The sequence below is a fragment of the Dysidea avara genome, chromosome 7 (assembly GCF_963678975.1).
Source record: "Dysidea avara chromosome 7, odDysAvar1.4, whole genome shotgun sequence".
Classification (NCBI taxonomy): Eukaryota; Metazoa; Porifera; class Demospongiae; order Dictyoceratida; family Dysideidae; genus Dysidea; species Dysidea avara.
Window position 1 is genome coordinate 16,586,943 of NC_089278.1, and position 26,663 is coordinate 16,613,605.

The following is a 26,663-nucleotide window of genomic DNA, read 5'->3' on the forward strand; positions in this document are numbered from 1 at the left end:
TAAAAATGGCATTTTCTAGTTCCATAAAACGAGTATGTCACCCACCTGCACCACTTGTATTTGGCCACACTACACACTCGATATAGTCTATTATCATAATTTTTAGTACACTAATAGAGCACATATTTTTCTGAGCACTTCAATACAACACATTTTTCCAATGATAGATTTACGAGTTAACATTCTAGTGTACTAAATCAGAACTTGCATTTATAAGGTAGAAATTAAGTGAGGTGAGTAACCGACAGCATTGGCAGAGTGGTAAAGGGCTTGGGTATATATAGATGAGGAGGTCCCTGGTTCAAAACCTTGAGAATTTTTCCAACTTTTTTGCACTGTTTTACTTCTCAGCGACTGTTCTAATAGAGTATCTCGATCGCACTTTTCCATATTTTTGGTTTTGCTTTATATCTCTTTAGCTAATACTTTCAGTACTTTCAAACCTCAGAAGTTTTGCACTACAATAATAACTCCATGTACAGACCAATTTTCAAGTTATTCCGTCAGGTGGATTACCCTGTAGGTGTGACAACTAATTGCTGTTGCAATTTACAAAATTGCACATAATTCCATTGTTCTTAGTTTGATCTGTACAAAAATGGACTATAAATGTGCTGTGCTATGCTCTTACTGCCCTCCAAATTTGAAGTCAATTGACTCTGAAATTTTCTAAAGTAAGAAACTTTATGTAAGACAATTAAGAAGAAAAACACGAAGAAAATAAGATGAACTTATATCTCTGATGGCTAGGCAGATTCAACTCAACTCAAATTTGGAATGGGAGGTGCCCTACCACGAGGGAGTTTCTGTAGCAAAACTGGTTAATTTCTGTTCAGGCACTATTGAACTACGAATGTGTGAAAACAGAGTTTCTTGGTTCCTGTAAAATGCCCACTTGTCTGTCGTGCATCCACACTAGCTGTACTTGGCTGCACGACACACTATCATGTGTCCTGATACAATTTTCATTGTGTTAAGGCCAAAACCATCTGACTGTAAACAATGCATGAAATGTTGAAAAGGATATGGATTTACAGGGTGTAAAATTTTGATTTAAACATTAGTTTAACACTGCATGCTTCTCATTTTTGGCCCCTTCATATAGCATGCTTTTTAAGATATCACCTTTTAACAGTTTAAAAATGAGGGTGTTTTAATATATGTGTGTTTTTATAGGGAGGTAGTTTACACATGAAAACTTTCATAGTATCACAATGAACAGAATGATAATAATGGAATGGTAGAATGGTAGTGCACTCTAATCCAGCAGTCTTATATAGAACCTTCCAGAAGTTCCTAGAACTTTCATAACTAAAGAACTGCTGAACTACAACTTTCAGTACTTATACTGTATTTACTACTTAAGTTAACTCCTCATTTATAAGATAGATTTAAAAAGGTAAAAAACTATCAGCAGTAACACCAAGAGTTCATAACATTTGTGTGGGGGAGAGTGTCTAACTGGAATACATTCAGCAAACACACTACTACAAGTAACACCCCAAACTTCTCTTAGAAGAAAGCTTGACACTTATCAATGTCAAACATCACCTATCAACAGTTCTTTGTCATCAGTAAAATCAGTATACATATGAACTTGCAGGAGTGTGTATGTACAGACCATACTGGCATTTAGACACTCTCCTCTTCATACAAATATTATGAACTCTTAGTAACACAGTAGTTTGGTTTACATTTAGTGCCCATGATTTGGATCCATGCTAAATTTGTACTGTTCTGAGTGACTGTTCTATTAGAGTGCAGATAGGTTAACCATTGTAGCTCAAAGTATTAATACAGCAAACCCAAACATGTATTGGGTGATCAAAGCAGACTGCTGTCAACTTAATTCTGTAAGCACTTTGTCCTGTAGATGTGACGAAATTGCACTTACAAATCCCAAAAAATTGCTTGAAACTTAGCAGTGCATTAAAATGAAAAGTTATATGTACTAGGGCTGAGTGATACTGCCATTTTAGTATCATGATCAATACTAAAGCCACTATTCATGATACTGAATAGTTCATGATACAGTTCATGATACTTGCAAATAAGTCAATCATAGCTGACGCTACATAGTGTATTGCTCAGCATTCCTGCAGGAAGTCCTTATAGCTGATAGCAAACTAGCCACTATCATCCTTGATAGTTATTGTAACACATGCTTTAAAGTTATGTTATGGTGTTCACACCTCTCTGCTGGGGTAACCAAGTGGGTGGGTTTTATCTCTTACAAGGATTCTCAGCCAAGTACTGCATAACAAATGGTTTTTAATGATAGTAATGTACAGGCATGATATCATGATAGTTAATTACAAAATATTACGATATCAATACTTTCAAAATATCACAATATATCACTAAAATGATCATATCTCTCAGCCCTAATATGTACTGTAATATGCTCGTGCACCATCGTGTGATTTATTTTAGAAATTTTTACTCGCTACCTCAGACCTTCAAAGATCAAGACATACAGTAGTGTGTGTCATGTGGCCAAGAAAGTCAGCATGCTACACTTGTAGGTACATTCACTAGGAAGAAAGAAAGCACATTTTTTCATGCATGCATATAGCTCCATGGTCCCTTCTTGAAAGTACATGGTTTTTGTAATAATATAAGCTGTCCTGGAGCCCTGCATACCACAAAATCACTACATGCATTTGTGAATTACAAGCCCTCAAAGTTAGACTTAATTTCTTTATGTTTGCATGGGGCCAAATTTTGTACACTTTACAAAAGTCAGTATAAAAGCAATTTGCAGTTCAACTGTCATGAACTGTAGCATGCATTAAGGATTTATTGAGGTGAATTCTTGTACTGAGTCTGGTGCAAGTCTGATAAACTTTCATGGAGTTATGGATGATTATTTGCTTATTTTTGTCATGTCTACAGGTAGTTAAACTGCTTATGAGAATAACTTGAAAACTGTTCTGTGTGTATAGGCTAATTGTCATAAGTCAAACCTTTTGTGGTTTAAAGAAATTGCAGGGACAGCTATAGACAACATAATGTAAATTGCAGGTCTCAAAATACTGTAATAGGACAGTCACCATGTGTAGGCATGAGGCTATTATGCTCCAAAAATTGAGCATTATGCTTTTGAGCAGTGCTCAAAATATCACCTATTATGCTTTGGAGAATTGCCCATTATTTCCAAAATTATGCCACCATAATTGGCTAATAATGCCAGTTTATTGCTGTATCAGACCATTTCCATTGATGTTTAAGCTTTAAATAGTCTTGAATTCTTTAGCTGGTTGCTGTATTAGAGTATTTCATGTCAACGTGACTGCTTTATTAGAGTAAATAATATTCAGTGACTGTTCTATTAGACTTTCTGACTGCTCTATTAGAGTATCTCGATCTTTTTAACGGAATGTGCAGTCCACAGATTTTCCTACTGTTAAAGCTACTGTTAATTCCTGATTCCCACACATACCCATTATGCTGGAAATTATGCCGGCATAATCGCCGCATCCCTAACCATGTGGAAAAAAGTGTACAAAAAACATCGAAAACAAGTTGCCCAGAGTTTGAATTTGAATTTGAACCAGGAACCTTCATACCTAACTTCCAAACCCCCTTAACCACTACATCTCTGCATGTTTTCAGCTGCTCAGCTCACACGATTTCTACCTTATTAATGAAAATTCTAGTTTAAATCTACTCAATGTTCATTATTTCATAGATGTATCAATGGAAAATCTATAGGTTGTTTTATGTGTGTTCTGTTAGAAGTTCTGAAAAATGTGCACTCTATTAGAGTTTTTTTTTCTATTAGAGTACAAGTATAAGGAAAAATTAGGAATTCTAAGCTCGATTAGGGATCATTGAAAAAAAATTAGGGAAACAAGAGAGGTTGCCTACACTTGCAGATATACTAGCGGACATTTAATCCCTATTTTAGTCATGGGTATTATCTAGACTGAATTAGGGACTAAATTTTCACTAGTATATCTGCAGGTGTAGGCAACCTCCCTTGTTCCCTACTTTTTTCTATGATCCCTAAACAATCCTAATTTTTCCTTATTCTTGTTTGTTAACTTTTTTGTAACAATATTATGACTGGTGAACTTGCACATACCACATCAAAAGAGATTAGAGTACTAGAGTTAAGTTTTCATCTGAACGCACACCCCAACTATCAATTACTGACTCAAAAGTGAATGGCCATTATGTTTCGTTTTCAGCTATGTTCAGCCCATTACACAGCGCTACAAAAGAAGAACAATTGTAGAAGCGCCTCTGCAATCAATCCTGTCATTATGAAAAATTTGGACTATTTGCATGCCTCAACTAGACTATAAATTACTGACTCAAAAGTGAATGGCCATTAAGCTTTGCTTTAGGCTATGTTCAGCCTGTTACAAACAAAGAACAGTAAGAGAAGCGCCTCTGCAATCAACATGGAAAATACAGATGATTCCCCTAGGGAAGCCATCACGCTAGCTACTGCGAATCGACACCTTGAGCTGTCAGCAAAAAGAACTGAGACACAAAGGAGGACAAAGGTAACTTAGGTAAGTCCATGATGCATGCATTGTACATACTGAAAGGCATGTCTCTGGACAAAGCGATGTCAAACAGTGAAAGAATCAAGCCCGTAGCCTTAGCCGTAATTGAGTTACGCTTGTCTGAAGACATTAGTCAGTCAGTCAGTCAGTAGAAAATTCCACTAAAGATTGTCAAGTAAAACTTGCAATACAATACTATAAATTCTGTCTTCCATAATCATCATTGTGCCTGTAAATAAGAAGCAATTAGGTAAAAACAAGCCCTAAAGCCAGTTTATGGCTGGCTGTGGTTTAGCTATTTAAAATACAAAAAGAATTGAAGTCCTTATAAGAACAGCTAAGCTGCATGTGTGGCCTTCAAAAGCCTGAGTGAAAAAAGCTGTGAAATCAAAGGTGGCAGCCAAGAAATAATGTTATTAATTCTAATCAGTTTTAATAATGGTCATGCAGAATGAATTATTATGGTATTAGCATCATTGCAGCCATTTCTTAGCCACCACCTTTGATTTCACAATTTTTCCCTCAGACTTTTGAAGGCCACACCCTTTTTTACAGCCTAGCAGTTTTTGCATGGATGTAATTCATGAATTTTATCTAATTTTAATAGTGCAATTCTCCATTTGTTGGAAGAGATGGTTCATGTGGTATAGACAGTGATGGTGATGGATTCCCTGATGTTCAGTTAAACTGTACTGGACTAGAATGTGAAAAGGTAAGACTTGGTTTGCAGATGTGTAATTGAACCATGTATTGAGCATAGTAACAGAAAAACGATAACAATTTGCTCTCATACATATGTAAATTTGAAGGAAATCATGGCAGGTCAAAGTGTGGAAGCCAATGTTTTCCAATGATAATTACACAGTGGAGTTTAGCCTTTATCAGACATAGATTCTCATTCTGGAGGATCTGGAGCATGAAAAATTTTGTATTTAATAGCAAAGCTATAAGAGAGTATTTTAAGAGTACTACATACAAACAAAATTTTGAGGGATGTAATTTTCACAGATTTCATTGTTGCTTGGCTATCCATGTAACTTTTTGATTCTCAAAAATTAATGATTATCAGGGTTAGCTCTATGTTTCAAATAGGTAATCTCAATGAAAAATGAGTGATCCTCAAAAATATAACCACTGGAATTTGTTGATTTGCAAAAATTACAAGCCTCAAAATTTTGTATGTATACGGTATATTGACTGTTTGATGCAAGTACATAACTTAAGTACCAAATGGCAGTTTTTAAATAAATAAAATGTGACTGTTCTATTACATCAGTTGGCTGCTCAATCATAATCTTTATAAGTATTGACCAGTAAAAGTGGGGAAGGTTGACCATTTTTCTCTGTTTCCACCACCTACGATGGTGATCTTTGCAACTTTATAATATGTATGTATGTATGTATGTATGTATGTATGTATGTATGTATGTATGTATGTATGTATGTATGTATGTATGTATGTATGTATGTATGTATGTATGTATGTATGTATGTATGTATGTATGTATGATGTATGTATGTATGCATGTATGTACATACTGTATGTATGCATACACTTTCATTCTACAGGATGAATGCATCGATGATTACAGTGTGTATCCTAATGGTACACAAAATGGTCTTGTTTGCAACCCACCTCCAATTAACCCTGGTTAGTACTTGTTGTGATAATTTTTACATCATATGTGACTGGATCTGCGAAAGGGTGCCTTTTTCACACACAAAATTTGACCCATTTTTTGAACTTTGAAACTTCATTAACATGTTGGTTGCTGGGGCCCACCCCTGGGAATAGTGGCAACTGTCACCATTTATAGAGGATTAAATTACACATATGGGCTCATATATATAATACATTTATTTACCTAGCTATCCACCCTTCCACCGCACAAAGCTCTACATTTCCTACTCTTTTTCCTAATGCTAATTTTCCCACAAAGCCAGTAGTGTACATGACAATACACAAGTTCAACAATCATGCAACAAAAATACAATGATACCATAATAGCAAGTAAGATTATATCTACATGAGATCGTGCATGACATGACAATATATATATAGATCATACAATATGTGATATAGAGAGGATGAGTTTGGATGAATAACGGGCAAATGAGGAAATCATAAAGCGGGCAGTAAGTTCTTCCATAAATAGGGTAGATGGATGAACATAGCATTTGCAAGTCATGATAGCAAACCGCTAAGACATGCCAAATTGCAGCAATTGATCACTAGCAACCAAAATGACAGACCAAGCTATGTCATGAACATTAATATTGGCATCAATTGATAAAGCATTACAGCTACATAACTAGCATCTAATTCACCTGCCCTCAATCCTCAGTCACCACCTAGCTAAAATAAATAATATATAATAAGTAACAAAAAAGTTCTAACAACTGTATACGTTATACATAGTGTACAAGCAGCCGTGCCTATATGTGCACATATATCTAATTTATATCCAAATAGTGGGTGGGTGGGTGGGAACTTTTCTTTAACTGGGCCATTTACCTTTCAAGAACATGGCATATCACGTGACCGCAAACCTGTTAAACCAGTTTGTTGATTACACAATACTTGAAACCATCTCAACATTACTTCACATGCTTAGATCGTAGCGCACCCTTACGCTATAGCGTGCACTTAGGTCACAAAATTATGTGCAAGTTCTTATAGTGCTATATCGCGATATCTGCAGCATGCATGTTAACTTCAATTTATTGTGATACAATAAATTACATTTAACATGTTGGTTGCTGGGGCCCACCCCTGGGAATAGTGGCAACCGCCACCATTTATAGAGGATTAAATTACACATATGTGCTCATATATATAATACATTTATTTACCTAGCTATCCACCCTTCCACCGCACCAAGCTCTACACTGCCTACTCTTTTTCCTAATGCTAATCACATAACATTTTCCCACAAAGCCAGTAGTGTACGTGACAATACACAAGTTCAACAATCATGCAACAAGAATACAATGATACCATAATAGCAAGTAAGATTATATCTACATGAGATCGTGCATGACATGACAATATATATCAAGACACACGGTAGTGTGTCGTGCGGCCCAAGAAGCCGGCGTGCCACCCATGAGTATATTAACAGGAAGAAAGAAAACGCAATTTTCACACCTATGTAGCTCTGTGATCCCTTATCCGATTGGAACCAAATTTGCTAGAGAGGTGCCGGCCAGCAAGGGGAGTCTGCACACCAAATTTGAAGAAAAGCGCTCCAGCCATTTCCGAGATACGAGCAAACAAAATGTCTTTTTAATTTCTTCGTTTTTTTCTTCTTCTACTTCTTCATTTCGCACACTTCGCAAATCCGCCATAAAACACGAATGTGTGCTCGGATCAGGCTGAAATTTGGCACACTTAAAGGGCTCATTAAGGCGGATCTCTGTACCAACTTTGGTAGGAATCCGATGAACATTCACGGAGTTATGACCGATTATTTACATAATATATAAGGTCGAAGGTCTGTCACGCCTACAGGGTAAACTCCTTTGAGGAATCAGTTGAAAATTGTTATGTAGATGGAGCAACCATCGTAGGAGTGCCTTTTTGTGGTTTGAAAGGAATCGGGATAAAGACCACGGAGATATGACACAAAACCCGACCTGTGTCAAATTTAAGCGATCGATTTTTATGAATTAAAAAACTATTAGTTTTCGTGTCTATCAGGCAAACCGCTTAGAGCAATGAGCTGAAAATCAGTATGTAGCTGGAATACTCATCATAGAAAGTTTTTAAATTTTTTTTATTTCCCCCGGGGTAACCAGCACCCCTTGCCACCACCCCTAGCACTAGATGTTGAAGTGCTAGACAAAAATTGGACTGAGATTAAAGGGAGCAATTTAAATAATTAGGGGGAAGGCACCCGACCCTCTGATAGTACAAGGTCAAGTGCCCTATGGCTGATGGGATAACCACTGTGGGAGCGTGCCCCCCTAAGGCACGCAATCGCTGAGCGGAGCAACGAGAAGCTGACACGACAACATAGCCAAGACATCGCACTGCTGTAGGGAACTTCTCTCTTCAGGGACAGTAAGTAGGCTAGACGTTTGTAAAAAATGCTGGTACATCCACTGATTCCACCAAACGTTGAAAAGACTAATGGGGTAAATGAACCCATCTCAACCTCCCTAATCCTCTGCTCATATTTCCTACGTTTCTCCTTTTCAAATCTCCGATACAATGAAGCCACTGGTGTAGCACGGTATGACGAAGCAGTTGGATTAAACACCTTAACATCAAAGAAAGCCCGTTGGTGGTGACCACCCCAGAACCCAACAGCTGAAACATCCAATCGTGCTCCATCCTCACGATTAGCAGTAGCGTATGTGAGTGTTTCACCAGAGAGAGACTGTAAAGAGGGCTCAACACACACATCAGTACAGACTTCTGACAGGATGGCAGCAGTAAAATCCCTAAGTTCGTTGTGCCGAAGGGTGGGGTAGCCACCTGTAGGGCAGTTCATGGAGTGGTCCACAGAGAATCCTTGACCACAAACACACTGGGTTGGCAATCCAGATGGGAGCCACCCATAGCGTAAGCAGAGAGCATCACGGAAGGCACCCTTATGCAGAGCAAAACCATGCTCCTCTACAGGCAAAGCGGAAAGCCAAGAGGAGGCCCCTTTCTCGCTAGACAGTGCCACAATCCTCTGCAGACCAACTGGTAATGATTGACACAAAGTGGCAGCGACCTCATCATGCGCTCGATGCTTCATTCGCACAATTTCACACTTAGCCGAGTGTTGGGTCTCCAAGATGTCAATGCTAAATGTTAGCTCCTGCTGAACAATCAAAGCAACAAGCGCAGAGGTAATCTTCACAGAAGAATCAAACTCAGCATCAGAATGAGATTTGGGATCACAGATACCAAGACCACCCAGTCTAACAGGTAAGGAAAAAAGAGCCCTCTCCACATCACTAATAGATCTCCCAGTCAGTGCGGGCAAAAGTTGAAGAGAGATGATGTCTTCCAGTGGTTCGAGAAGGGAGGAGATTGCTGGAATGGTACGCACAAAATAGGTCCACTTGCTACACAAGCCATGCGTAAATGCAGCATACGCAGCATGAGGGTGAGTTTTTGCAATATTAACCAGCTGGCGAACACAATGAGACCATGACTCGACTTTCTCAGTAATGTATGCCTCAGTAAAGGCGCGGGAACCAAGAGCAGCTCCAAGATGACGTTTGCCCTCTACAGTGATGCTCACTCCCGTGCCAGCAAACTGTTGTTTGGCTTCATCTAAACGTTCTGGTTTAACAATCGACCATGTCTTCGCAGCATTAGGAAAATACCCATACATGAAGCCAAGGTCCTTGAGCTTACACCACCAGTCATGCAGGCCCCGCAGAGTGCCCCCAGCCGTCGCATCATCGGCAAACCAGACTTGTGCCACATGGGGATCCTGCAGTGAGGCAATTAATGGTGTAACGCTGATGGAGTACATAGCCATGTCTAAAGGATCACGTTGTGTGGTTCCCTCAGAAGAAAGTATATGGCGACCATCAATGAACAGGGGGATGTCTTTCCGGTAAGTGTTAATGAGAATGTTGGCAAGAGGAGGGCACAATGACTGCATATTATGGAGTGACACCTGACGATTAAGACAATTGAATGCATTTGAAGCATCCACTAACAACACCCCTTCTGTTGATGGATCAGAATAGATGGATCTCATGGCATGGACAGCTGCCTCACAGCCCGCATCCTGCCCGCACACAGCTGAAGTGACCCAGCTGCCTCCAAAATGTCCAGCTTAATGATCAGCAAAACAGCCTTGGCAATGATCCGTCTCACCACTTTGCCTATTCCAATAGGATGTACTCCGGGGCATTTGTTGAGGGCAATGAGACGACATGCCACCAAAGCATCGATACCACCAGGATCAACACAGGAGATGCACAAACGACGAGCAACCAGTGCCAGAGAGTTACACAGATCATCAGATGCCCGCTGGAATGAGGTACAAAGGCGTCTCCATCCATAGGCATCCAGTCCAGATGGGCCTGCAGAGCCCTGAGTTCGAAGGGCAGCACGACGAATCACAGTCCCATCCAGGGCATCAAAAATCACTGGATGAAATTTTTCATCATTATTTGACAATGGCTTGAGGATATCAGGGTGAGCAGGCTGACACTGAGGATGTTTCTTCAAAAGTTCATTATAAACAGTCCAAGAAGGAGAGTCTGGATCCAGAGGTGTATCTAGTTTCATCAGAGCGCCGGAACGCTCGGTGGAATCAATGAGATTGATAGCAGCCTTCACATTGCCACGCAACATGTGGTTAGCAGATCGACGGCACAAATGTTCAGTGTTATCTGTAGAGTTCTTAGATTGTGCACAAAGACGTTGCTGTATAACTGTTCCTTCATTCAGCAACTCAGCAATCTGGCCTTGCTTCCACAAATCAAGACGACGTTCCAAACAAGCAATAAAATCCTTTGACTTAGCAGATCGATGTGGTTTCTGCAGTAAAAGAGCACACATTACCATAGCAGCCTTAATAGCAATACACTCAAGAGAACTACCCTCCCCATACGCAGCATATAATCTGGCCAATTCCTGAACAAAGGCTTTGCCAACCCTCCCAAATGGGACCACAAACAGGTTACAGCGCCAGTGCACTAATATATTGTATGTGGATGAAATCTCCTGCACAAAAACCTCACTATCAACTTCATTCCACTCAAAGGAGGGGGAGGACATACTTAAAAACTGAGGCAGCTGGGCCGCCACGGAGGGGACAGGCTCCACTCCCTCCTCTGCTACCTCAGAGGTGGCAGAAAAGAACGGCAAACAAATTGGACAGATATATTGCTCACCATTTCGCACTATTCGCCTCCCTTGAGCCTTGGTAATTCCTACACAGTCTCCATGGTACCAAATCTTACAAGCCTCACTACGGATATCACACGAAATCATAAAACGATTGTTCTCTGGTTGTTGGCAAGAACACCACAGCTTGTCTGGAGCGTTGTTCACCTCCGCAGCAGCAGCCACAGCAGCTTTATGTCGTGACGAGCGACGCATTTCCAATTAATGCCTCCTACAACCCTGCAGAAAAGCGACAAGCGAGAAACCACGCGACAACAAAGCATTGGCCAACCTTTCGTAACACCGTGCGTCGGTGAAGGCAGTCGAACAGCGTGCCTAGTAGCTCGCAGGACGCAGCAAGACAGGAGGCACTAGAGAGCCAATCACTCGAAATCACGTGAGATTATAACTCAAGAAAGTCCTTGCAGTAGTACAGAAGAATCGGAATACAAACCACTGAGTTATGATTCGAAAGGCAACTACGTGTAGCAAATGCGAGATCGAGATACTCTAATAGAACAGTCACCCTAATAAAGCATTCAGCTGCATTTATAATTTACTCAATTATATTACATTGCAAGTTATTCTGTAGGGAATTCAGCTACAAACAAGTCACTCTGTAGTCAGATCAGCCAGAAGAAGGTACCTAATAGAGAGTTCAGCTACAAAGAAACCATCATGTAGAGAGTTCAGCTCAAACAAATAGCCCTGTAGAGAGATCAGCTAGAAGAAGTTACCTTGTAGAGAGTTCAGTTACAAAGAAACAATCATGCAAAGTGTTCAGCTGCAAACAAATCACCCAGTAGAAAGTTCCGCTATGAACAGATCACACTGTAGAGAGTTCAGTTAGAAACAAGTCATCTTGTAGAGAGATTAGCTAGAAGAAGTCACCTTGTAGAGAGTTCAGCTACAAAGAAACCACCATGTAAGAGAGTTCAGCTGCAAACAAATCACCTGTAGAGAGTTCAGCTAGGAACAAGTCACCCTGTACAGAGATCAGCTAGAAACAAGTCACCCTGTAGAGAATTCAGCTACAAACAAATCACCCTGTAGAAAGATCAGCTAGAAGAAGTTACCTTGTAGAGAGTTCAGCTACAAACTAATCACCCTGTAGAGAGTTCAGCTAGAAACAAGTCACCCTGTAGAGAGATCAGCTAGAAACAAGTCACCCTGTAGAGAGTTCAGTTAGAAGAAGTTACATTGTAGATAGTTCAGCTACAAAGAAACTACCATTTAGAGAGTTCAGCTGCAAACAAATCGCCCTGTAGAAAATTCAGGTACAAACAAATCACCCTGTAGAGAGTTCAGCTACAAACAAGCCATCCAGTAGAGAGATCAGCTAGAAGGATAACCTTGTAGAGAGGTCAGCTACAAAGAAATCACCCTGCTTCATCTTTTCTTCTTCCTGTGGTAAAGAAAAAATGATAGGTTAAAAAAAGCCCTAAAGCCGGCCATAGGCCGGCTTTGGGGTATACAAATACAAAAAGAAGTGAAATCTAATCCAAAACAGCCAAGCTGTAAAAAAAGTGCGGCCCTCAGACAGGCTATGGTGAAAAAAGATGTGAAACCCAAGGTGGCGGCCAAGAAATGGCTGTGATGGTAGGTTAATGGTAAAAATTTTAATACTGACAATTCAGGTGAATTTTGTGCCAAGACCAAGCGACACCAAATTCACCTGAATTGTCGTTATTAAAATATTTACATAAAACACGAATGCGTACTCGGATAGGGCTGAAATTTGGCACACTTGAAGGGCTCATTAAGGCGGATCGCAGTGCCAACTTTGGTAGGAATCCGATGAACATGCACGGAGTTATGACCGATTATGTGCGTAAAATGCAGCTGCTCAAAAATGGTCTAAGTCGTCGTCGGTTTGCATCAGTGAACTGGGATGGCCTTCACTTAAAACACGTCGAAGCTATATATCTATCTGGATCCTCTACTCCATTTATCATAAAAGAACTGCCATCAATTTCTCAAGGTATTTTCATTTTAACACATTGGCTACGAGGTCACATACTTTGACATTAAATCTTGCGTCGTCAACTATCAACGCATTTCGGCACTCATTTTTTGTGACGACACCTTTTCCTTGGAACTCAATTCCTTTTGAAATTTTATCTCAAAGGACTGCTGGCAGTTTTAAGACTAGGTTAAAACATTATCTTTTTTTGTAATTAGGTTTATTGATTTTGTAATTATTAAGTAGTTCATGTTCCTTTTGTATTTGTTTGTGTGTAATTGTACATGTGAATGTATGTTCTGTGTTGGGGATCACCTTGTACAGGCAGTATTGCCTTTTGTGTTACCCATCTTTGGAAAAATTGATAATAATAATAATAATAATAATAAAATAAGGTCGAAGGTCTGCCACGCCTACAGGGTAAACCCCTTGGAGGAATGAGTTGAACATTTATATGTAGATGGAGTAACCATTGTAGGAGTGCCTTTTTGTGGTTTGAAAGGAATTGAGATAAAGACCATGGAGATATGACACAAAACCCAACCTGTGTCAAAATTACGCGATCGATATTTATGAATAAAAAAGCTATTAGTTTTCACATCTACCAGGCAAACCGCTTAGAGCAATGAGCTGAAAATCAGTGTGTAGCTGGAATAATCATCATAGAACGTCCTTGCAGTAGTACAGAAGAATCGGAGTACAAACCACTGAGTTACGATTCGAAAGGCAACTACGTGTAGCAAATGCGAGATTGAGATACTCTAATAGAACAGTCACCCTAATAGAGCAGTCAGCTACGTTTATAATTTACTCCATTACTGAATTATATTACATTGCAGGATATTCTGTATGGAATTCAGCTACAAACAGTTAATCTGATAGACAATTCAGCTACATGCAAGTCACCCTGTAGAGAGTTCATCTAGAAACAAGTCACCCTGTATCAGCTAGAAGAAGTCACCTTGTAGAGAGTTCAGCTACAAAGAAACCATCATGTAGAGAGTTCAGCTGTAAACAAATCACCCTGTAGAGAACTCAGCTACAAACAAACATGCCCTGTAAAAAGATCAGCTAGAAGAAGTTACCTTGTAGAGAGTTCAGCTACAACGAAACCACCATGTAGAGAGTTCAGCTACAAACAAATCACCTGTAGAGAGTTCAGCTAGAAACAAGTCACCCTGTAGAGAGATCAGCTAGAAACAAGTCACCTTGTAGAGAGTTTAGCTAGAAGAGGTCACATTGTAGAGAGTTAAGCTACAAAGAAACTACCATGTAGAGAGTTCAGCTGCAAACAAATCACCCTGTAGAAAGTTCAGCTATGAACAGATCACCCTGTAGAGAGATCAGCTAGAAACAAGTCACCCTGTAGAGAGTTAGAAACAAGTCACCCTGTAGAGAGTTCAGCTAGAAGAAATTACCTTGTAGAGAGTTCAGCTACAAAGAAACCACCATGTAGAGAGTTCAGCTGCAAACAAATCACCCAGTAGAAAGTTCAGCTATGAACAGATCACCCTGTTGAGAGTTCAGTTAGAAACAAGTCATCCTGTAGAGAGATCTCCTAGAAGTATCACCTTGTAGAGAGTTCAGCTACAAACAAATCACCTGTAGAGAGTTCAGCTACAAACAAATCACCCTGTAGAGAACTCAGCTACAAACAAATATGCCCTGTAAAAAGATCAGCTAGAAGAAGTCACCTTGTAGAGAGTTCAGTTATAAAGAAACCACCATGTAGAGAATTCAGCTGCAAACAAACACCCTGTAGAGAACTCAGCTACAAACAAATCACCCTGTAGAAAGATCAGCTAGAAGAAGTTACCTTGTAGGGATTTCAGCTACAAACAAATCGCCCTGTAGAGAGTTCAGCTACAAAGAAATCATCATGTAGAGAGTTCAGCTGCAAACAAATCACCCTGTAGAGAGTTCGGCTATGAAAAGATCACCCTGTAGAGAGTTCAGCTAGAAGAAGTCACCTTTTAGAGAGTTCAGCTACAAAGCAACCACCATGTAGAGAGTTCAGCTGCAAACACATCACCCTGTAGAGAATTCAGCTACAAACAAATCGCCCTGTAGAGAGACCAGCTAGAAACAAGTCACCCTGTAGACAGATCAGCTAGAAGAAGTTACCTTGTAGAGAGTTCAGCTGCAAACAAATCACCCTGTAGAGAATTCAACTACAAACAGATAACCCTGCAGAGAGTTCAGCTAGAGTCAAGTCACCCTGTAGAGAGAATCCTGTAAAGAGTTCATCTACGTACAAGCAGATCACCCTGTAGAGAGTTCAGCTACATTTCAAGTCACCCAGTAGAGATCAGCTGCAAATTATCCTGTGGGGATTAATTGACATGTAATAAATATATGCTCTCTTTTTATATTATGAACTCTTGATATATGCATTATATATATAATTTGTACATTTACTGATAAAATCAGAATGAGTTAAAGTATTTATAAAATCTGCTTCATCTTTTTCTTTTTCCTGTGGTAAAGAAAAATATATAGGTTAAAAAGCCCCAAAGCTGGCCATAGGCCGGCTTTGGGGTATACAAATACAAAAAGAAGTAAAATCTAATCAAAAACAGCCAAGCTGTAAAAAAAGGAGTGCGGCCCTTGAAAAGACTATGGTGAAAAAAGATGTGAAATCCAAGGTGGCGGCCAAGAAATGGCTGTTATGGTAGGTTAATGGTAAAAAATTTAATAACGACAATTCAGGTGAATTTTGTGCCAATTGACCAAGCGGCACCAAATTCACCTGAATTGTCGTTATTAAAATTTTTACCATTAACCTGCCATCACAGCCATTTCTCGGCCGCCACCTTGGATTTCACATCTTTTTCACCATAGCCTTTTCAAGGGCCGCACTCCTTTTTTTACAGCTTGGCTGTTTTTGATTAGATATATATATATATAGATCATACAATATGTGATATAGAGAGGATGAGTTTGGATGAATAACGGGAAACTGAGGAAATCATAGGGCGGGCAGTAAGTTCTTCCATAAATAGGGTAGATGGATGAACATAGCATTTGTAAGTCATGATAGCAAACCGCTAAGACATGTCAAATCGCAGCAATTGATCACTAGCAACCAAAATGACAGACCAAGCTATGTCATGAACATTAATATTGGCATCAATTGATAAAGCATTACAGCTATATAACTAGCATCTAATTCACCCAAATTCTCCAAATTTCCCCAATTTCCCGAGCTGGCTGTACCCCACATATAAAATTATAATAGTACTTAGTCAGTTATATTATTGGAGTTATAATAACCACACATAGCACAAGTATGCATAAAGTATATGGCACATCCCGATGGTATATAGAAAATTACGACAATACCAAATGAGAAAACATCTAAGTGAGCCTGTATGTGTACCGATAGCGGTAAGCATTTTACTAGGCAGAGTTTTTGCCGGACCAGCAGGGACTAATTCCTGAGAACCTGTGAGTACCAAGGAGTGTGCAGGTATAGCATAAGTATAAAGGAGTGTATAAATATGACTTGAATGCAATGTACACAGTAGGCCTGCCAATTGATTGTATGTGAGTGTCAACTACCTGTGTGCAGTAACAAATGTATGCACATATTAGTGAGCATTAAGTGACTTTGCAAATACTGATATGCATTTTGCAAGCATGTAAGCAGAACGTGAATGTAAAAGCCCATAAGCAGCAGCAACAGTTGTATTCTAAGTCTGAATACAGCCAAGTACTATACATACAGACATTGGTAAGCACGAGTAAATTTGCAATTAGAGCTAAAGAGGTTACTTATGTAGTATAAAGCCTGCAATGATTTTAGACATGTAGCAGTTTATATTCTATGCAGATGCTTTCAAGTTTAAAGTACAAGAGTACTCTTGTGCACACAGACACTATGTACTGACAAAGGCAAGTGCAACTGAGGATTGGAGGTATGTACCCCCAAAACAAGCTGGTAAATGTTGATATACGCACCCAGCCTCCTACCTGCATGCAGCCACCAATGAACATGTATATGCCCGAGTATGGAACATGCCTGCGAAAGCAACAGCCATTGAGCTATATAGGTATGCAACAGTTGGTGTATACTGGAGATATTACAAGTTACATTAGCAACTGAATGAAATATTTAATTGCATAAGAATGTAGATAGGTTGCAGAGGTATGGAAAGCTTGAGGGGCTCTAGACAATGACTATTGTTAAACCAAGGAAAGGAAACCCTATAGTAAGATGTTATTATATACATGGAGAAGGAATGTGCAACCTTGGTGTAGATATGCGCACCTCCTAACTGCCTGTAGCCACCAATGGACCTGCATATGCATGGGCATGGAGCAAGCCTGCAGAGAGTAACACAGCTGAAGTGCAGTGGTTACATATGAATGTTCAACGACAGAAAGTTACTGCAATGTAACTAATCGGTGGTAATTTCATGTATGCAAAGGTGGAAATGGAATAACCCAAGCACGTATAAGAGCTGCCATGCTTAATGAGATAATAGTATTGCCAAAGATAAAACACTTGACCATAGAGATGTATACAAATACCCACTAAGTACATAATTAATAGCATAGAGTGGGGGAGGGGGGTTGGTGTAGAAGGGATTGGAGAGTGGTTACACATTTGTAGTAGGTCAATCATGGAAGTATAATGATGTCAGTGACAGTGGCAGTAATGATAATGCATGAGCTAGTAAGATTAGAGTGGGATTGGACAACTGAGGTGGTCACTAAATAGTGTAGCAGTCGCATAAGCATGGTACTACATGAAAGCAACAGTTAGGACATGCCTGTCTACAGAAGCAATGATAACTCGCAAGGCTATAGTGAAGAGCATGCATGCCGTGGCAGCAATACTAGCAATGAAACAGTAGAAGTAAATTACTTGTGGCAGAGTTGTAGTTCAATAGTAGTGGCAACAGTAATAGCAGACATGCAGGAGCCATAAAATTTATGTAGCAGCGCTTTGATATATCATGAGGTTGCATATCATGCAGCAGCAAGAGCATCGCACAGTACTCCACTAGTCTCCGCACTCTCGGTAGATCATGCAATTGTGGCACCCTTAAGCTCACAGCAGTGATTACATTTATGTGGCCGCACTAATGTTTCATTAAGTGGAAATATTTTTTATTTTTTATTGTTTTTGTGCTGGGGCCATGATATACATGCAGCAATAGTAACGTTCATGCAGCAGCCACCAATGGAATTGGGCAACTGAGGGGATCAGGTTGGGGTCACTAGACGCCGTAGTAGCCATACTTGGGTAGTATTGCATATCAACCATTTGATGTCTGGAATATATACGTTTTAACGGAAGTAGTAATAATGGTGGTAACATGCATGTGGTAGATGTAATCTTCATACAACGTCACCCTCAAAGCGATAGCAGTAGCGACAATAATATTCATGCAGCAGCAACAGTAATAGCATTCTTGCAGCAGCAATAACATTCACACAGCAGCACTCTCAGTGCAATAGCAGCAGCAATAGCAATATTCATGCAGCACCACCCTCAGTGCAATAGCAGCAGCAATAGCAATACTCATGCAGCACATGCAGCACCCTCAGTGCAATAGCAGCAGCAGCAATATTCATGCAGCACATGCAGCACCCTCAGTGCAATAGCAGCAGCAGCAGCAGCAGCAGCAGCAGCAGCAGCAGCAGCAGCAGCAGCAGCAGCAGCAGCAGCAGCAGCAGCAGCAGCAGCAGCAGCAGCAGCAGCAGCAGCAGCAGCAGCAGCAGCAGCAGCAGCAGCAGCAGCAGCAGCAGCAGCAGCAGCAGCAGCAGCAGCAGCAGCAGCAGCAGCAGCAGCAGCAGCAGCAGCAGCAGCAGCAGCAGCAGCAGCAGCAGCAGCAGCAGCAGCAGCAGCAGCAGCAGCAGCAGCAGCAGCAGCAGCAGCAGCAGCAGCAGCAGCAATACCACATTTACTTGATTAAACACTGCACCTTTAATAGTCGCAGCACTTGAGTGGTCCCACAATCGATTGTGAAAATAATGGCTTAAACATCATTCACGAGAATCGAGTAGTAGTCGAGTTTGAATAGTCACCGCATCGATTTTTGGAACTAAGGTAATAAACGCCGTTGCATTTATTCAAGTAAATACAGTATTCATGCAGGAGCACCCTCAGTGCATTGGCAGCAGCAATAGTAATATTCATGCAGCAGCACCCTCAGTGCAATAGCAGCAGCAATAGCAATATACATGCAGCAGCACCCTCAGTGCAATAGTAGCAGCATGCAGTAGTACTCACTTAAGTGAATCATGCAACACACTTTGCATAGCGTAAAAGCACAATAGCCTCATATACTTGCAACAACTCGCGAGTGACCAGCCATCAAACATACAAAGTTGTAAACCTTACGTATAGCATGCTACCGGAGAAAGCTTGTCCAATAAATACTTGCCCATTGGCTGTGGTCCCATCCTCATCCCTCAGCTGCCACCAAACTATATGGAGGAGTGTACAAACACAGTGTAATTAGAACGTAAAAGGTTGTTTTTTTGGTTTTTTTTTGCCAGCACTACATTTATACAGCAGCATTCTCAGCCAATTATGCAACAGCAGCATATCATGCAGCAGCACTCTCATTATGCAACAGCAGCACTCTCTATCATGCAATGGCAGCATATCATGCATCCATTGCATGATAACACCCTGATAACAATTAAAACAACTCAAACAAACAAGCGTAACAGCTGACAACACTTGAATAGACAAGCCCAGAGGTTTATGACAAACTTGAACAGATAAGCCCGGAAGCTAATGACGCAATGTTAAAGGACAAGCTTGACAGCTAACGACAAAACTAAGCCAGTATAGCAATTCATCGCAGCGTCACTTTAATTATACTAAACTTCTTATAGAACATGCGTGAGAACTCGGCCAGTATCCCTTGATAGCCGTTCGTCTTATTGGAATGGTGTGATCAGTTTTGTTCAATTTAGTGTGCCGCATGCAACACGTGTCACACAAGGAACAAGCTCACCGGTTATAATGAACTTCCAGCGATGACAACCTTGTTTCTTGTTACCATCTCGATTGATTCCGTAAGCTGGAAAGACTGCTACGAAGAACCACTGGCCATGGTAGCTTGGCTCATACACAACTCGTGTGAGTGGCACATTTTTTGTTCACCAACTACTGTCCCCGGTACACAACGCGACACTAGCGGTCTTGTTTCACCTACTAGAACTTTTCTTTAACTAGGCCATTCACCTTTCAAGAATGTGGCATGTCACTTGACCGCAAACCTGTTAAACCAGTTCGTTGATTACACAATACTTGAAACCATCTCAACATTACTTCACGTGCTTAGATCATAGCATGCTGCAGATATCGCGATATAGCACTATAAGAACTTGCACATAATTTTGTGACCTAAGTGCATGCTATAGCGTAAGGGCACCCTTACGCTATAGCATGCACTTAGGTCACAAAATTATGTGCAAGTTCTTATAGTGCTATATCGCGATATCTGCAGCATGCATGTTAACTTCAATTTATTGTGATACAATAAATTACGATACAATAAATTACATTAACTTTTTAACCATGTTATAAATTTGCCTCAAATTTACCATGGGTATAGCTACAGTATCTGACTGCGTTTTGATACTAAAAGCAAGTTAATCAGTATAAAGACTCAAGTATTGTTTGCTGGTATGTAAAATGTGTGGAAAAGGTACCTTTTCGTAAATCCAGTCACATATGTCATATTTTAAATTAATAGTATCTAGGTACCGATATCTGTAAGAGTGTATATGTACTTAAATCATTCACATGGTAACAGTTTCAATTAAATAGAACTACTTTTGCAGAAACATTTACTGGTTGCTATCCAGAAAATGATACTGAATGGGGAATCAGATGGCCAACTGCAATGAAAGGAGAAACTGTGATACAATCATGTCCTGGTGGAGTTGAATCAGTTGGTATGTTTCATCAGTTGAAATCTATTGACTAACAGTTATAAATTGAACTGCTGCTTTGTATTGACTGTAAAATATATAGCCATCCTTTGTAAATTATGTTGTTATAGTTTGTATTGCAGATGTAAGTTCAATCTAAACAAAAACAGCCAAGCTGTAAAAAAAAAGGGTGCGACCTCCCAAAAAAGCCAGGGTGAAAAAAAAGGTGAAATCAAAGGTGGCGGCCAAGAAATGGCTGTGATCATAGGTTAATGGCGAAAATTTTACTTACGACAATTCAGGTGAATTTGTGTTGCCTCCTCCAAGTTTCACTAGGATTCGGCACCAAATTCATTTGAATTGTCATTATTAAATTTTTTGCCTTTAACCTACCATCACAGCCATTTCTTGGCCGCCACCTTTGATTTCACATCTTTTTTCACCCTGGCTTTTTTGGAGGCCGCACCCTTTTTTTACAGCTTGGCTGTTTTTGATTAGACATCACTTCTTTTTGTAATTTCATACCTAAAGCCAGCCTATGGCCAGCTTTCGGTATTTCTTTCAACTTGTTGTTTTCTTTTCTACAGATCTAGAGAGAAGATTATTATGAAGAAGAAGATTTTAATGATTTGTTTAGCTACATGTACATTTAGGCATTAATGTACAATTGTTATAAAAAAAGTCACACAGGTTAAACTGTTTGCAGCTGAATACTCTACAGGGAAATGTGTATGTAGTTCTACAGGGAGCCTTATAACTTAACTGTACTCTTTGACTACATGGTGTAGTTGAACTCACCGCATGGTGGCTTATTTCTAGCTGAAACACTGTATGAAATGTAGCTGAATTCTCTCCTGTTTCCAGCTGATCTCTCTACAGGGAAATTTGTTTCTAACTGAATACTGTGCAGGGTGATTTATTTCTAGCTGATCTTTCTAATGAGAGATTTTTTCATAGTTGGATTCTCCATGGGGTGACTTGAAAAGTAGTTGGCTCCTACAGGGTGACATGATCATGCTGATCTCTCTACAGGATGCCTTGTTTCCAGCTCATCTCTCTATAAAGTGATTTTTCTAGCTGATCTCTCTACAGTGTGATTTATTTCTAGCTGATTTGACTTATTTCTAGCCGAACTCCTAGAGAAGAGCCTATGAAAATGTGATGGTAAACCATGAAATTTCTTGTAGTTTTCAAGGACACTGGTGATAAAAATTCATGGACACTGCCTATGACAATTTGACAATTCATGGACACTGCAACCTTGAAATTTTCTTGTACCATGAATTAATTTGTCAGTGCTATAAAATTACCATGAAATCTCCACTTTTCATGAGTATTTCATGGCATGGATATTACAATGAAATATCAATGAAATGACTTTCATGGCACTTAATGGGGATTATTTTACTGTTTATGGATAATCCATAGGTGTTTCATTGCACTGTTCTCTGGTAGAGCTGTGAAACACCACTACCAGAGAACAGTGCCATGATAGAATGAAGTCCGCACTATTCTCTGCAAACCACGGTGCGGACTTCATTCTATCTGATCTCTCTACAGGGTGACTTGTTTCTGACTAATCTTTCAACAGAGTGATTTGTTTCAAGCTGATCTTTCTACAGGGTGATTTATTTCTAGCTGATCTCTCTACAGGGTGACTTGTTTCTAACTGATCCTTCTATAGGGTGATTTCAAACTGATCTTTCTACAGGGTGATTGAAATGTAGCTAATCTCGCTACAGGGTGACTTGTTTCTAGCTGATCTTTCTACAGGTGATTTTTTCTAGCTGATTTCTCTACAGGGTGACGTCTTACTGGCTGAACTCTCTAGAGGGTGACTTTTTTCTACCAGATCTCTCTACAGGGTGATTTGAAATGTTTCTTATCTACACTGCTGCTTATTTCTTTACAAGGCTATATTTGTTACTAGTTGTTCTCTCTACAGAGTGACTTCAAATGTAGTTGAACCCTTTGCAGGATAACTTGCTTTTTAGCTGGGTTTCTTAGCCAGTAAGAAGCAACAGGGTTGCTTCCGCAGGGTTGCTTAGCCAGTGGGTTGCTTAGTCAGTGGGTTGCTTAGCCAGCAGGTTGCTTCCACAGGGTTGCTTCCACAGGGTTTCTATCCACAGGGTTGTTTATTTCTAGCTGAAACACTTAACAAAATGTAGCTGAATTCTGTATAGGGTGACTTGTTTCTAACTGATCTCTCTATGGGTGGCTTGTTTCCAGCTGAACTCTTTACAGGGTGACTGGTTTCCAGCTGATCTCTCTACAGGGATATTTGTTTTGATACTAGTTGAACGGTGACTTGATTGTAGTTGCACTCCCTATGTTGTTAGCTGAACTCTCTACATGGTGATTTAATTGTAGCTGAATGTTCTAATAGAGTGACTTATTGTGCAGTTGAATGTTCTATTAGGGTGACTGCACTATTAGAGTATCTCGATCGCGCACTTGTTACACCTAGTTTACTTTCATAGTGGATTTTAATCTGATTCCTTGTAAACCACTGAAAGATTACTCTAAAATGATTTATCTACCTCTCTACCTGATTTCAGCTGATTCTGTTAACTAGTTTGCCTAGTAGGTGTGGCAAGTATTACTTTTTTATTAGGTTATTGCTATTGTTCTAGCAGTCACGTGAATAAAAATAAAACTTAGACAAAAAAGGGTCCTGAAACGAAACAAAAAAATGTACAAAATTGAGAATCTAACCCACGACCTCCGGTGCTTGAGCCCAGAGTCTTAGCCATTGTGTTACGTCGCTCCCAGTTACTTCTCTCCCTTAGTTTCTACCTTATATATGTCTCCGAGGCGACTAACTTCTATATATATTGAAGACAAAGGTGAAGAAGAAACCAAAGCTGAACCCGACCCTACCCCTAATGCTAGTACTACTTTTCGCATCCCCTAAAGTTGAATGCTTGGGACAACCTACTAAACACGTCCCCTAAAGTCGAATGCTCATGGCAACCTACTAAACGCATGTCTATTGAATACTTGGGGCATAGCATACAACTAGTGTGCTTGATGGTGAGAGAAATCTAGTGGACTGCCGGAACAATAGCCCTGACAAAATATTTCCGGCTGCCGAAACAATAGTAACTTCGTTTTTATTAACAAAACTTGATCGTGCGCATTTTACATATAGTTGGCATTTTTGTTATAACTCCATGGCTGTTTGTGCGATTTTTTCAAACCACAAAAGGTTTACACTATGATGGTTACTCCATGTACAGACTGATTTTCAAGTCATTCCTTCTAACGGTTTACCCTGTGGCCATGACAAAATATCGCTATCGAATTTTTTGAAACTCGCATATAACTCCCCTTGTTCTTTATCCAAAGTGTACAAAATTTAGACTGTAAACATACTAAATTACGTTCTCACAGCCATCCAAATTTGAAGAAAATCGACTAAAGCATGCATGAGTTATAGTCATTTTTCTAAGTGGTGTGAAAAGAATAAGAAGATAAAGAAAAATACAAAGAAGCTAAGATGAACTTTGAAGGCGCATATCTCAGTGATGGCCTGGCGGATTCAGCTCAAATTTGAAATGGAAGGTGCCCCACCCGAGGGAGTTTCCACAGCAAAAATGGTTAATTTCCATCCAGCCATTATCAAGCTATGGATGCGTGAAAATGGAATTTTCTTGGTTCCTGTAAAATACACACTTGTCTGTCGCGTGCCCACACTGGCTGTACTTGGCTGCACGACACACTATCGTGTGTCTTGATCACTAGAAATGATGGCAATTATAACTAATTGAAATTTTGTTTGCAAATACATTTCACATACCCTTCAGTAATGGAAATACTAAAACAGTTTTAAACTTACCTTCAAGCAGCAAACTGTACAATGTCATTATAGTAATATATAAGTTCAAATGCTTTATGCCTGCTTTATTTTCCTTTGTGTTATAGTTAAAGCACCGCCATGCATGTGTATGGAAAATACAGTATGAGGGGGTGTGTCGAGAGGCCGATACAGCACAAGGCGAAGCTGAGTGCTGTATTTGCTTCAAGACACCCTCCGAGTGCTGTATTTTTCATGCACACAAGCATAGGCTGTGCTTTAAGTGTTATATTGTACTTCCTGGTCATCTGGCTTGGAGTGATTTTCTCTAGTACTCAAACCGCTGCAATTTTCAGTGATCAGCATATCAGTAAGTGTTTATAAATCTATTTCTAGTCGTAGAATAAACTAATTGGATTAGTTAGGCTAGTTTTAATGGTTTACAATGTCATGCATGTGATCAATCGTGCTGTCTTAGTCGAGCCGTGTTTAAATAACTTCATGATCAGATGTTCAGTAAGTGTTTATACAGTCTATTTCTAGCTGTAGAATGAACTGGTAAGATTAGTTTTGCTGTGTTGTTTTCATAACATCCTGTAAATAAATTATCTGCATAACTGTACTGTATTTGCCCAAGTGTGCTGTATTTGCCCAATCAAGCACATAACTGTACTGTATTTTCTCAATTAGCTGCATAACTGTTCTGCATGACTCATACAGTACAGTTATGCACTGTATGGACAATACATTATGCGGCATTGCTTTGATCCTCCCACGCAAAGTACAATATATGGTAATAAAGCATACTTTGCATGAATGTGACACAACCATAAACATGACCCATGGAGAGACTGGAATGACCACAATTACACCCACTAACAAAGCTGTCAACAATGCTACCATAGCAATTAGTAAGTAACAACAAATTAATGGCTACGCACGTAAATGTTTGTACAATAATTGTACCATTCCATCTTAAATTTTTCAATAAATTGTCAGTCCAGCAATTTCTTGGCTAGATTCAGTGGTCGCTTCATATTAATGCCTTCAACTGTGTTGCATTGATGGCCACACTTTGAACAATGATTAGACAGCTGTATAAACTATCCATTTCTCGTGTACATCATAGTAGCCTTCTTCAGTCATTCTCCTCATCCTCCTGTCCCATTGCTACTGGGTCTAACATATCACAATTCATTGTGATAACACAGCATTGATGGCTATAAATTAACTTTCTGTTAACCACAAGTAGGCACTAGTTTTCTCACTGCCATCGTGGCATTCCAGATTGTGATAAACTGTATTAACGGTTAACTTCTTCCTGATTGCTACTCTGGATTCATACATTAAAGCACCGCTTATGTTCGGGGACTATGGAAAATATAGCACTTGGGTGTGATCGAGAGACAGAAGGTGAATACAGCACTCAGGTTTACCTCATGCTATATTTTCCATATTGCACTTGCCACGTTGCTTTAACTAGTATTAAAAACTAATTTCAGATTGATCGTGACCTATTACATGTATACTTCCACACTTACGATTGGTGCATGTACTACACATGCATGCATGTGTAGTTGAGGACTATGGGTATATGTCCTAACAAATCTGTATATAGCATGGTATTGTGTCTGCTGTTTACTA

General features: G+C 39.7%; 1 protein-coding gene across 1 annotated transcript in view; it reads left to right on the forward strand.

Moving 5' to 3' along the window:
• LOC136261028 (hemicentin-1-like) overlaps positions 1–26,663 on the forward strand; it is a 121,076-nt gene that overhangs the window by 79,222 nt on the left and 15,191 nt on the right. Inside the window, exons 29-31 of the mRNA XM_066054993.1 lie at positions 5,125–5,229; positions 6,087–6,168; positions 21,134–21,247. Coding sequence (XP_065911065.1) covers positions 5,125–5,229; positions 6,087–6,168; positions 21,134–21,247 — 301 coding nt within the window. The remainder of the gene's footprint in view (positions 1–5,124; positions 5,230–6,086; positions 6,169–21,133; positions 21,248–26,663) is intronic.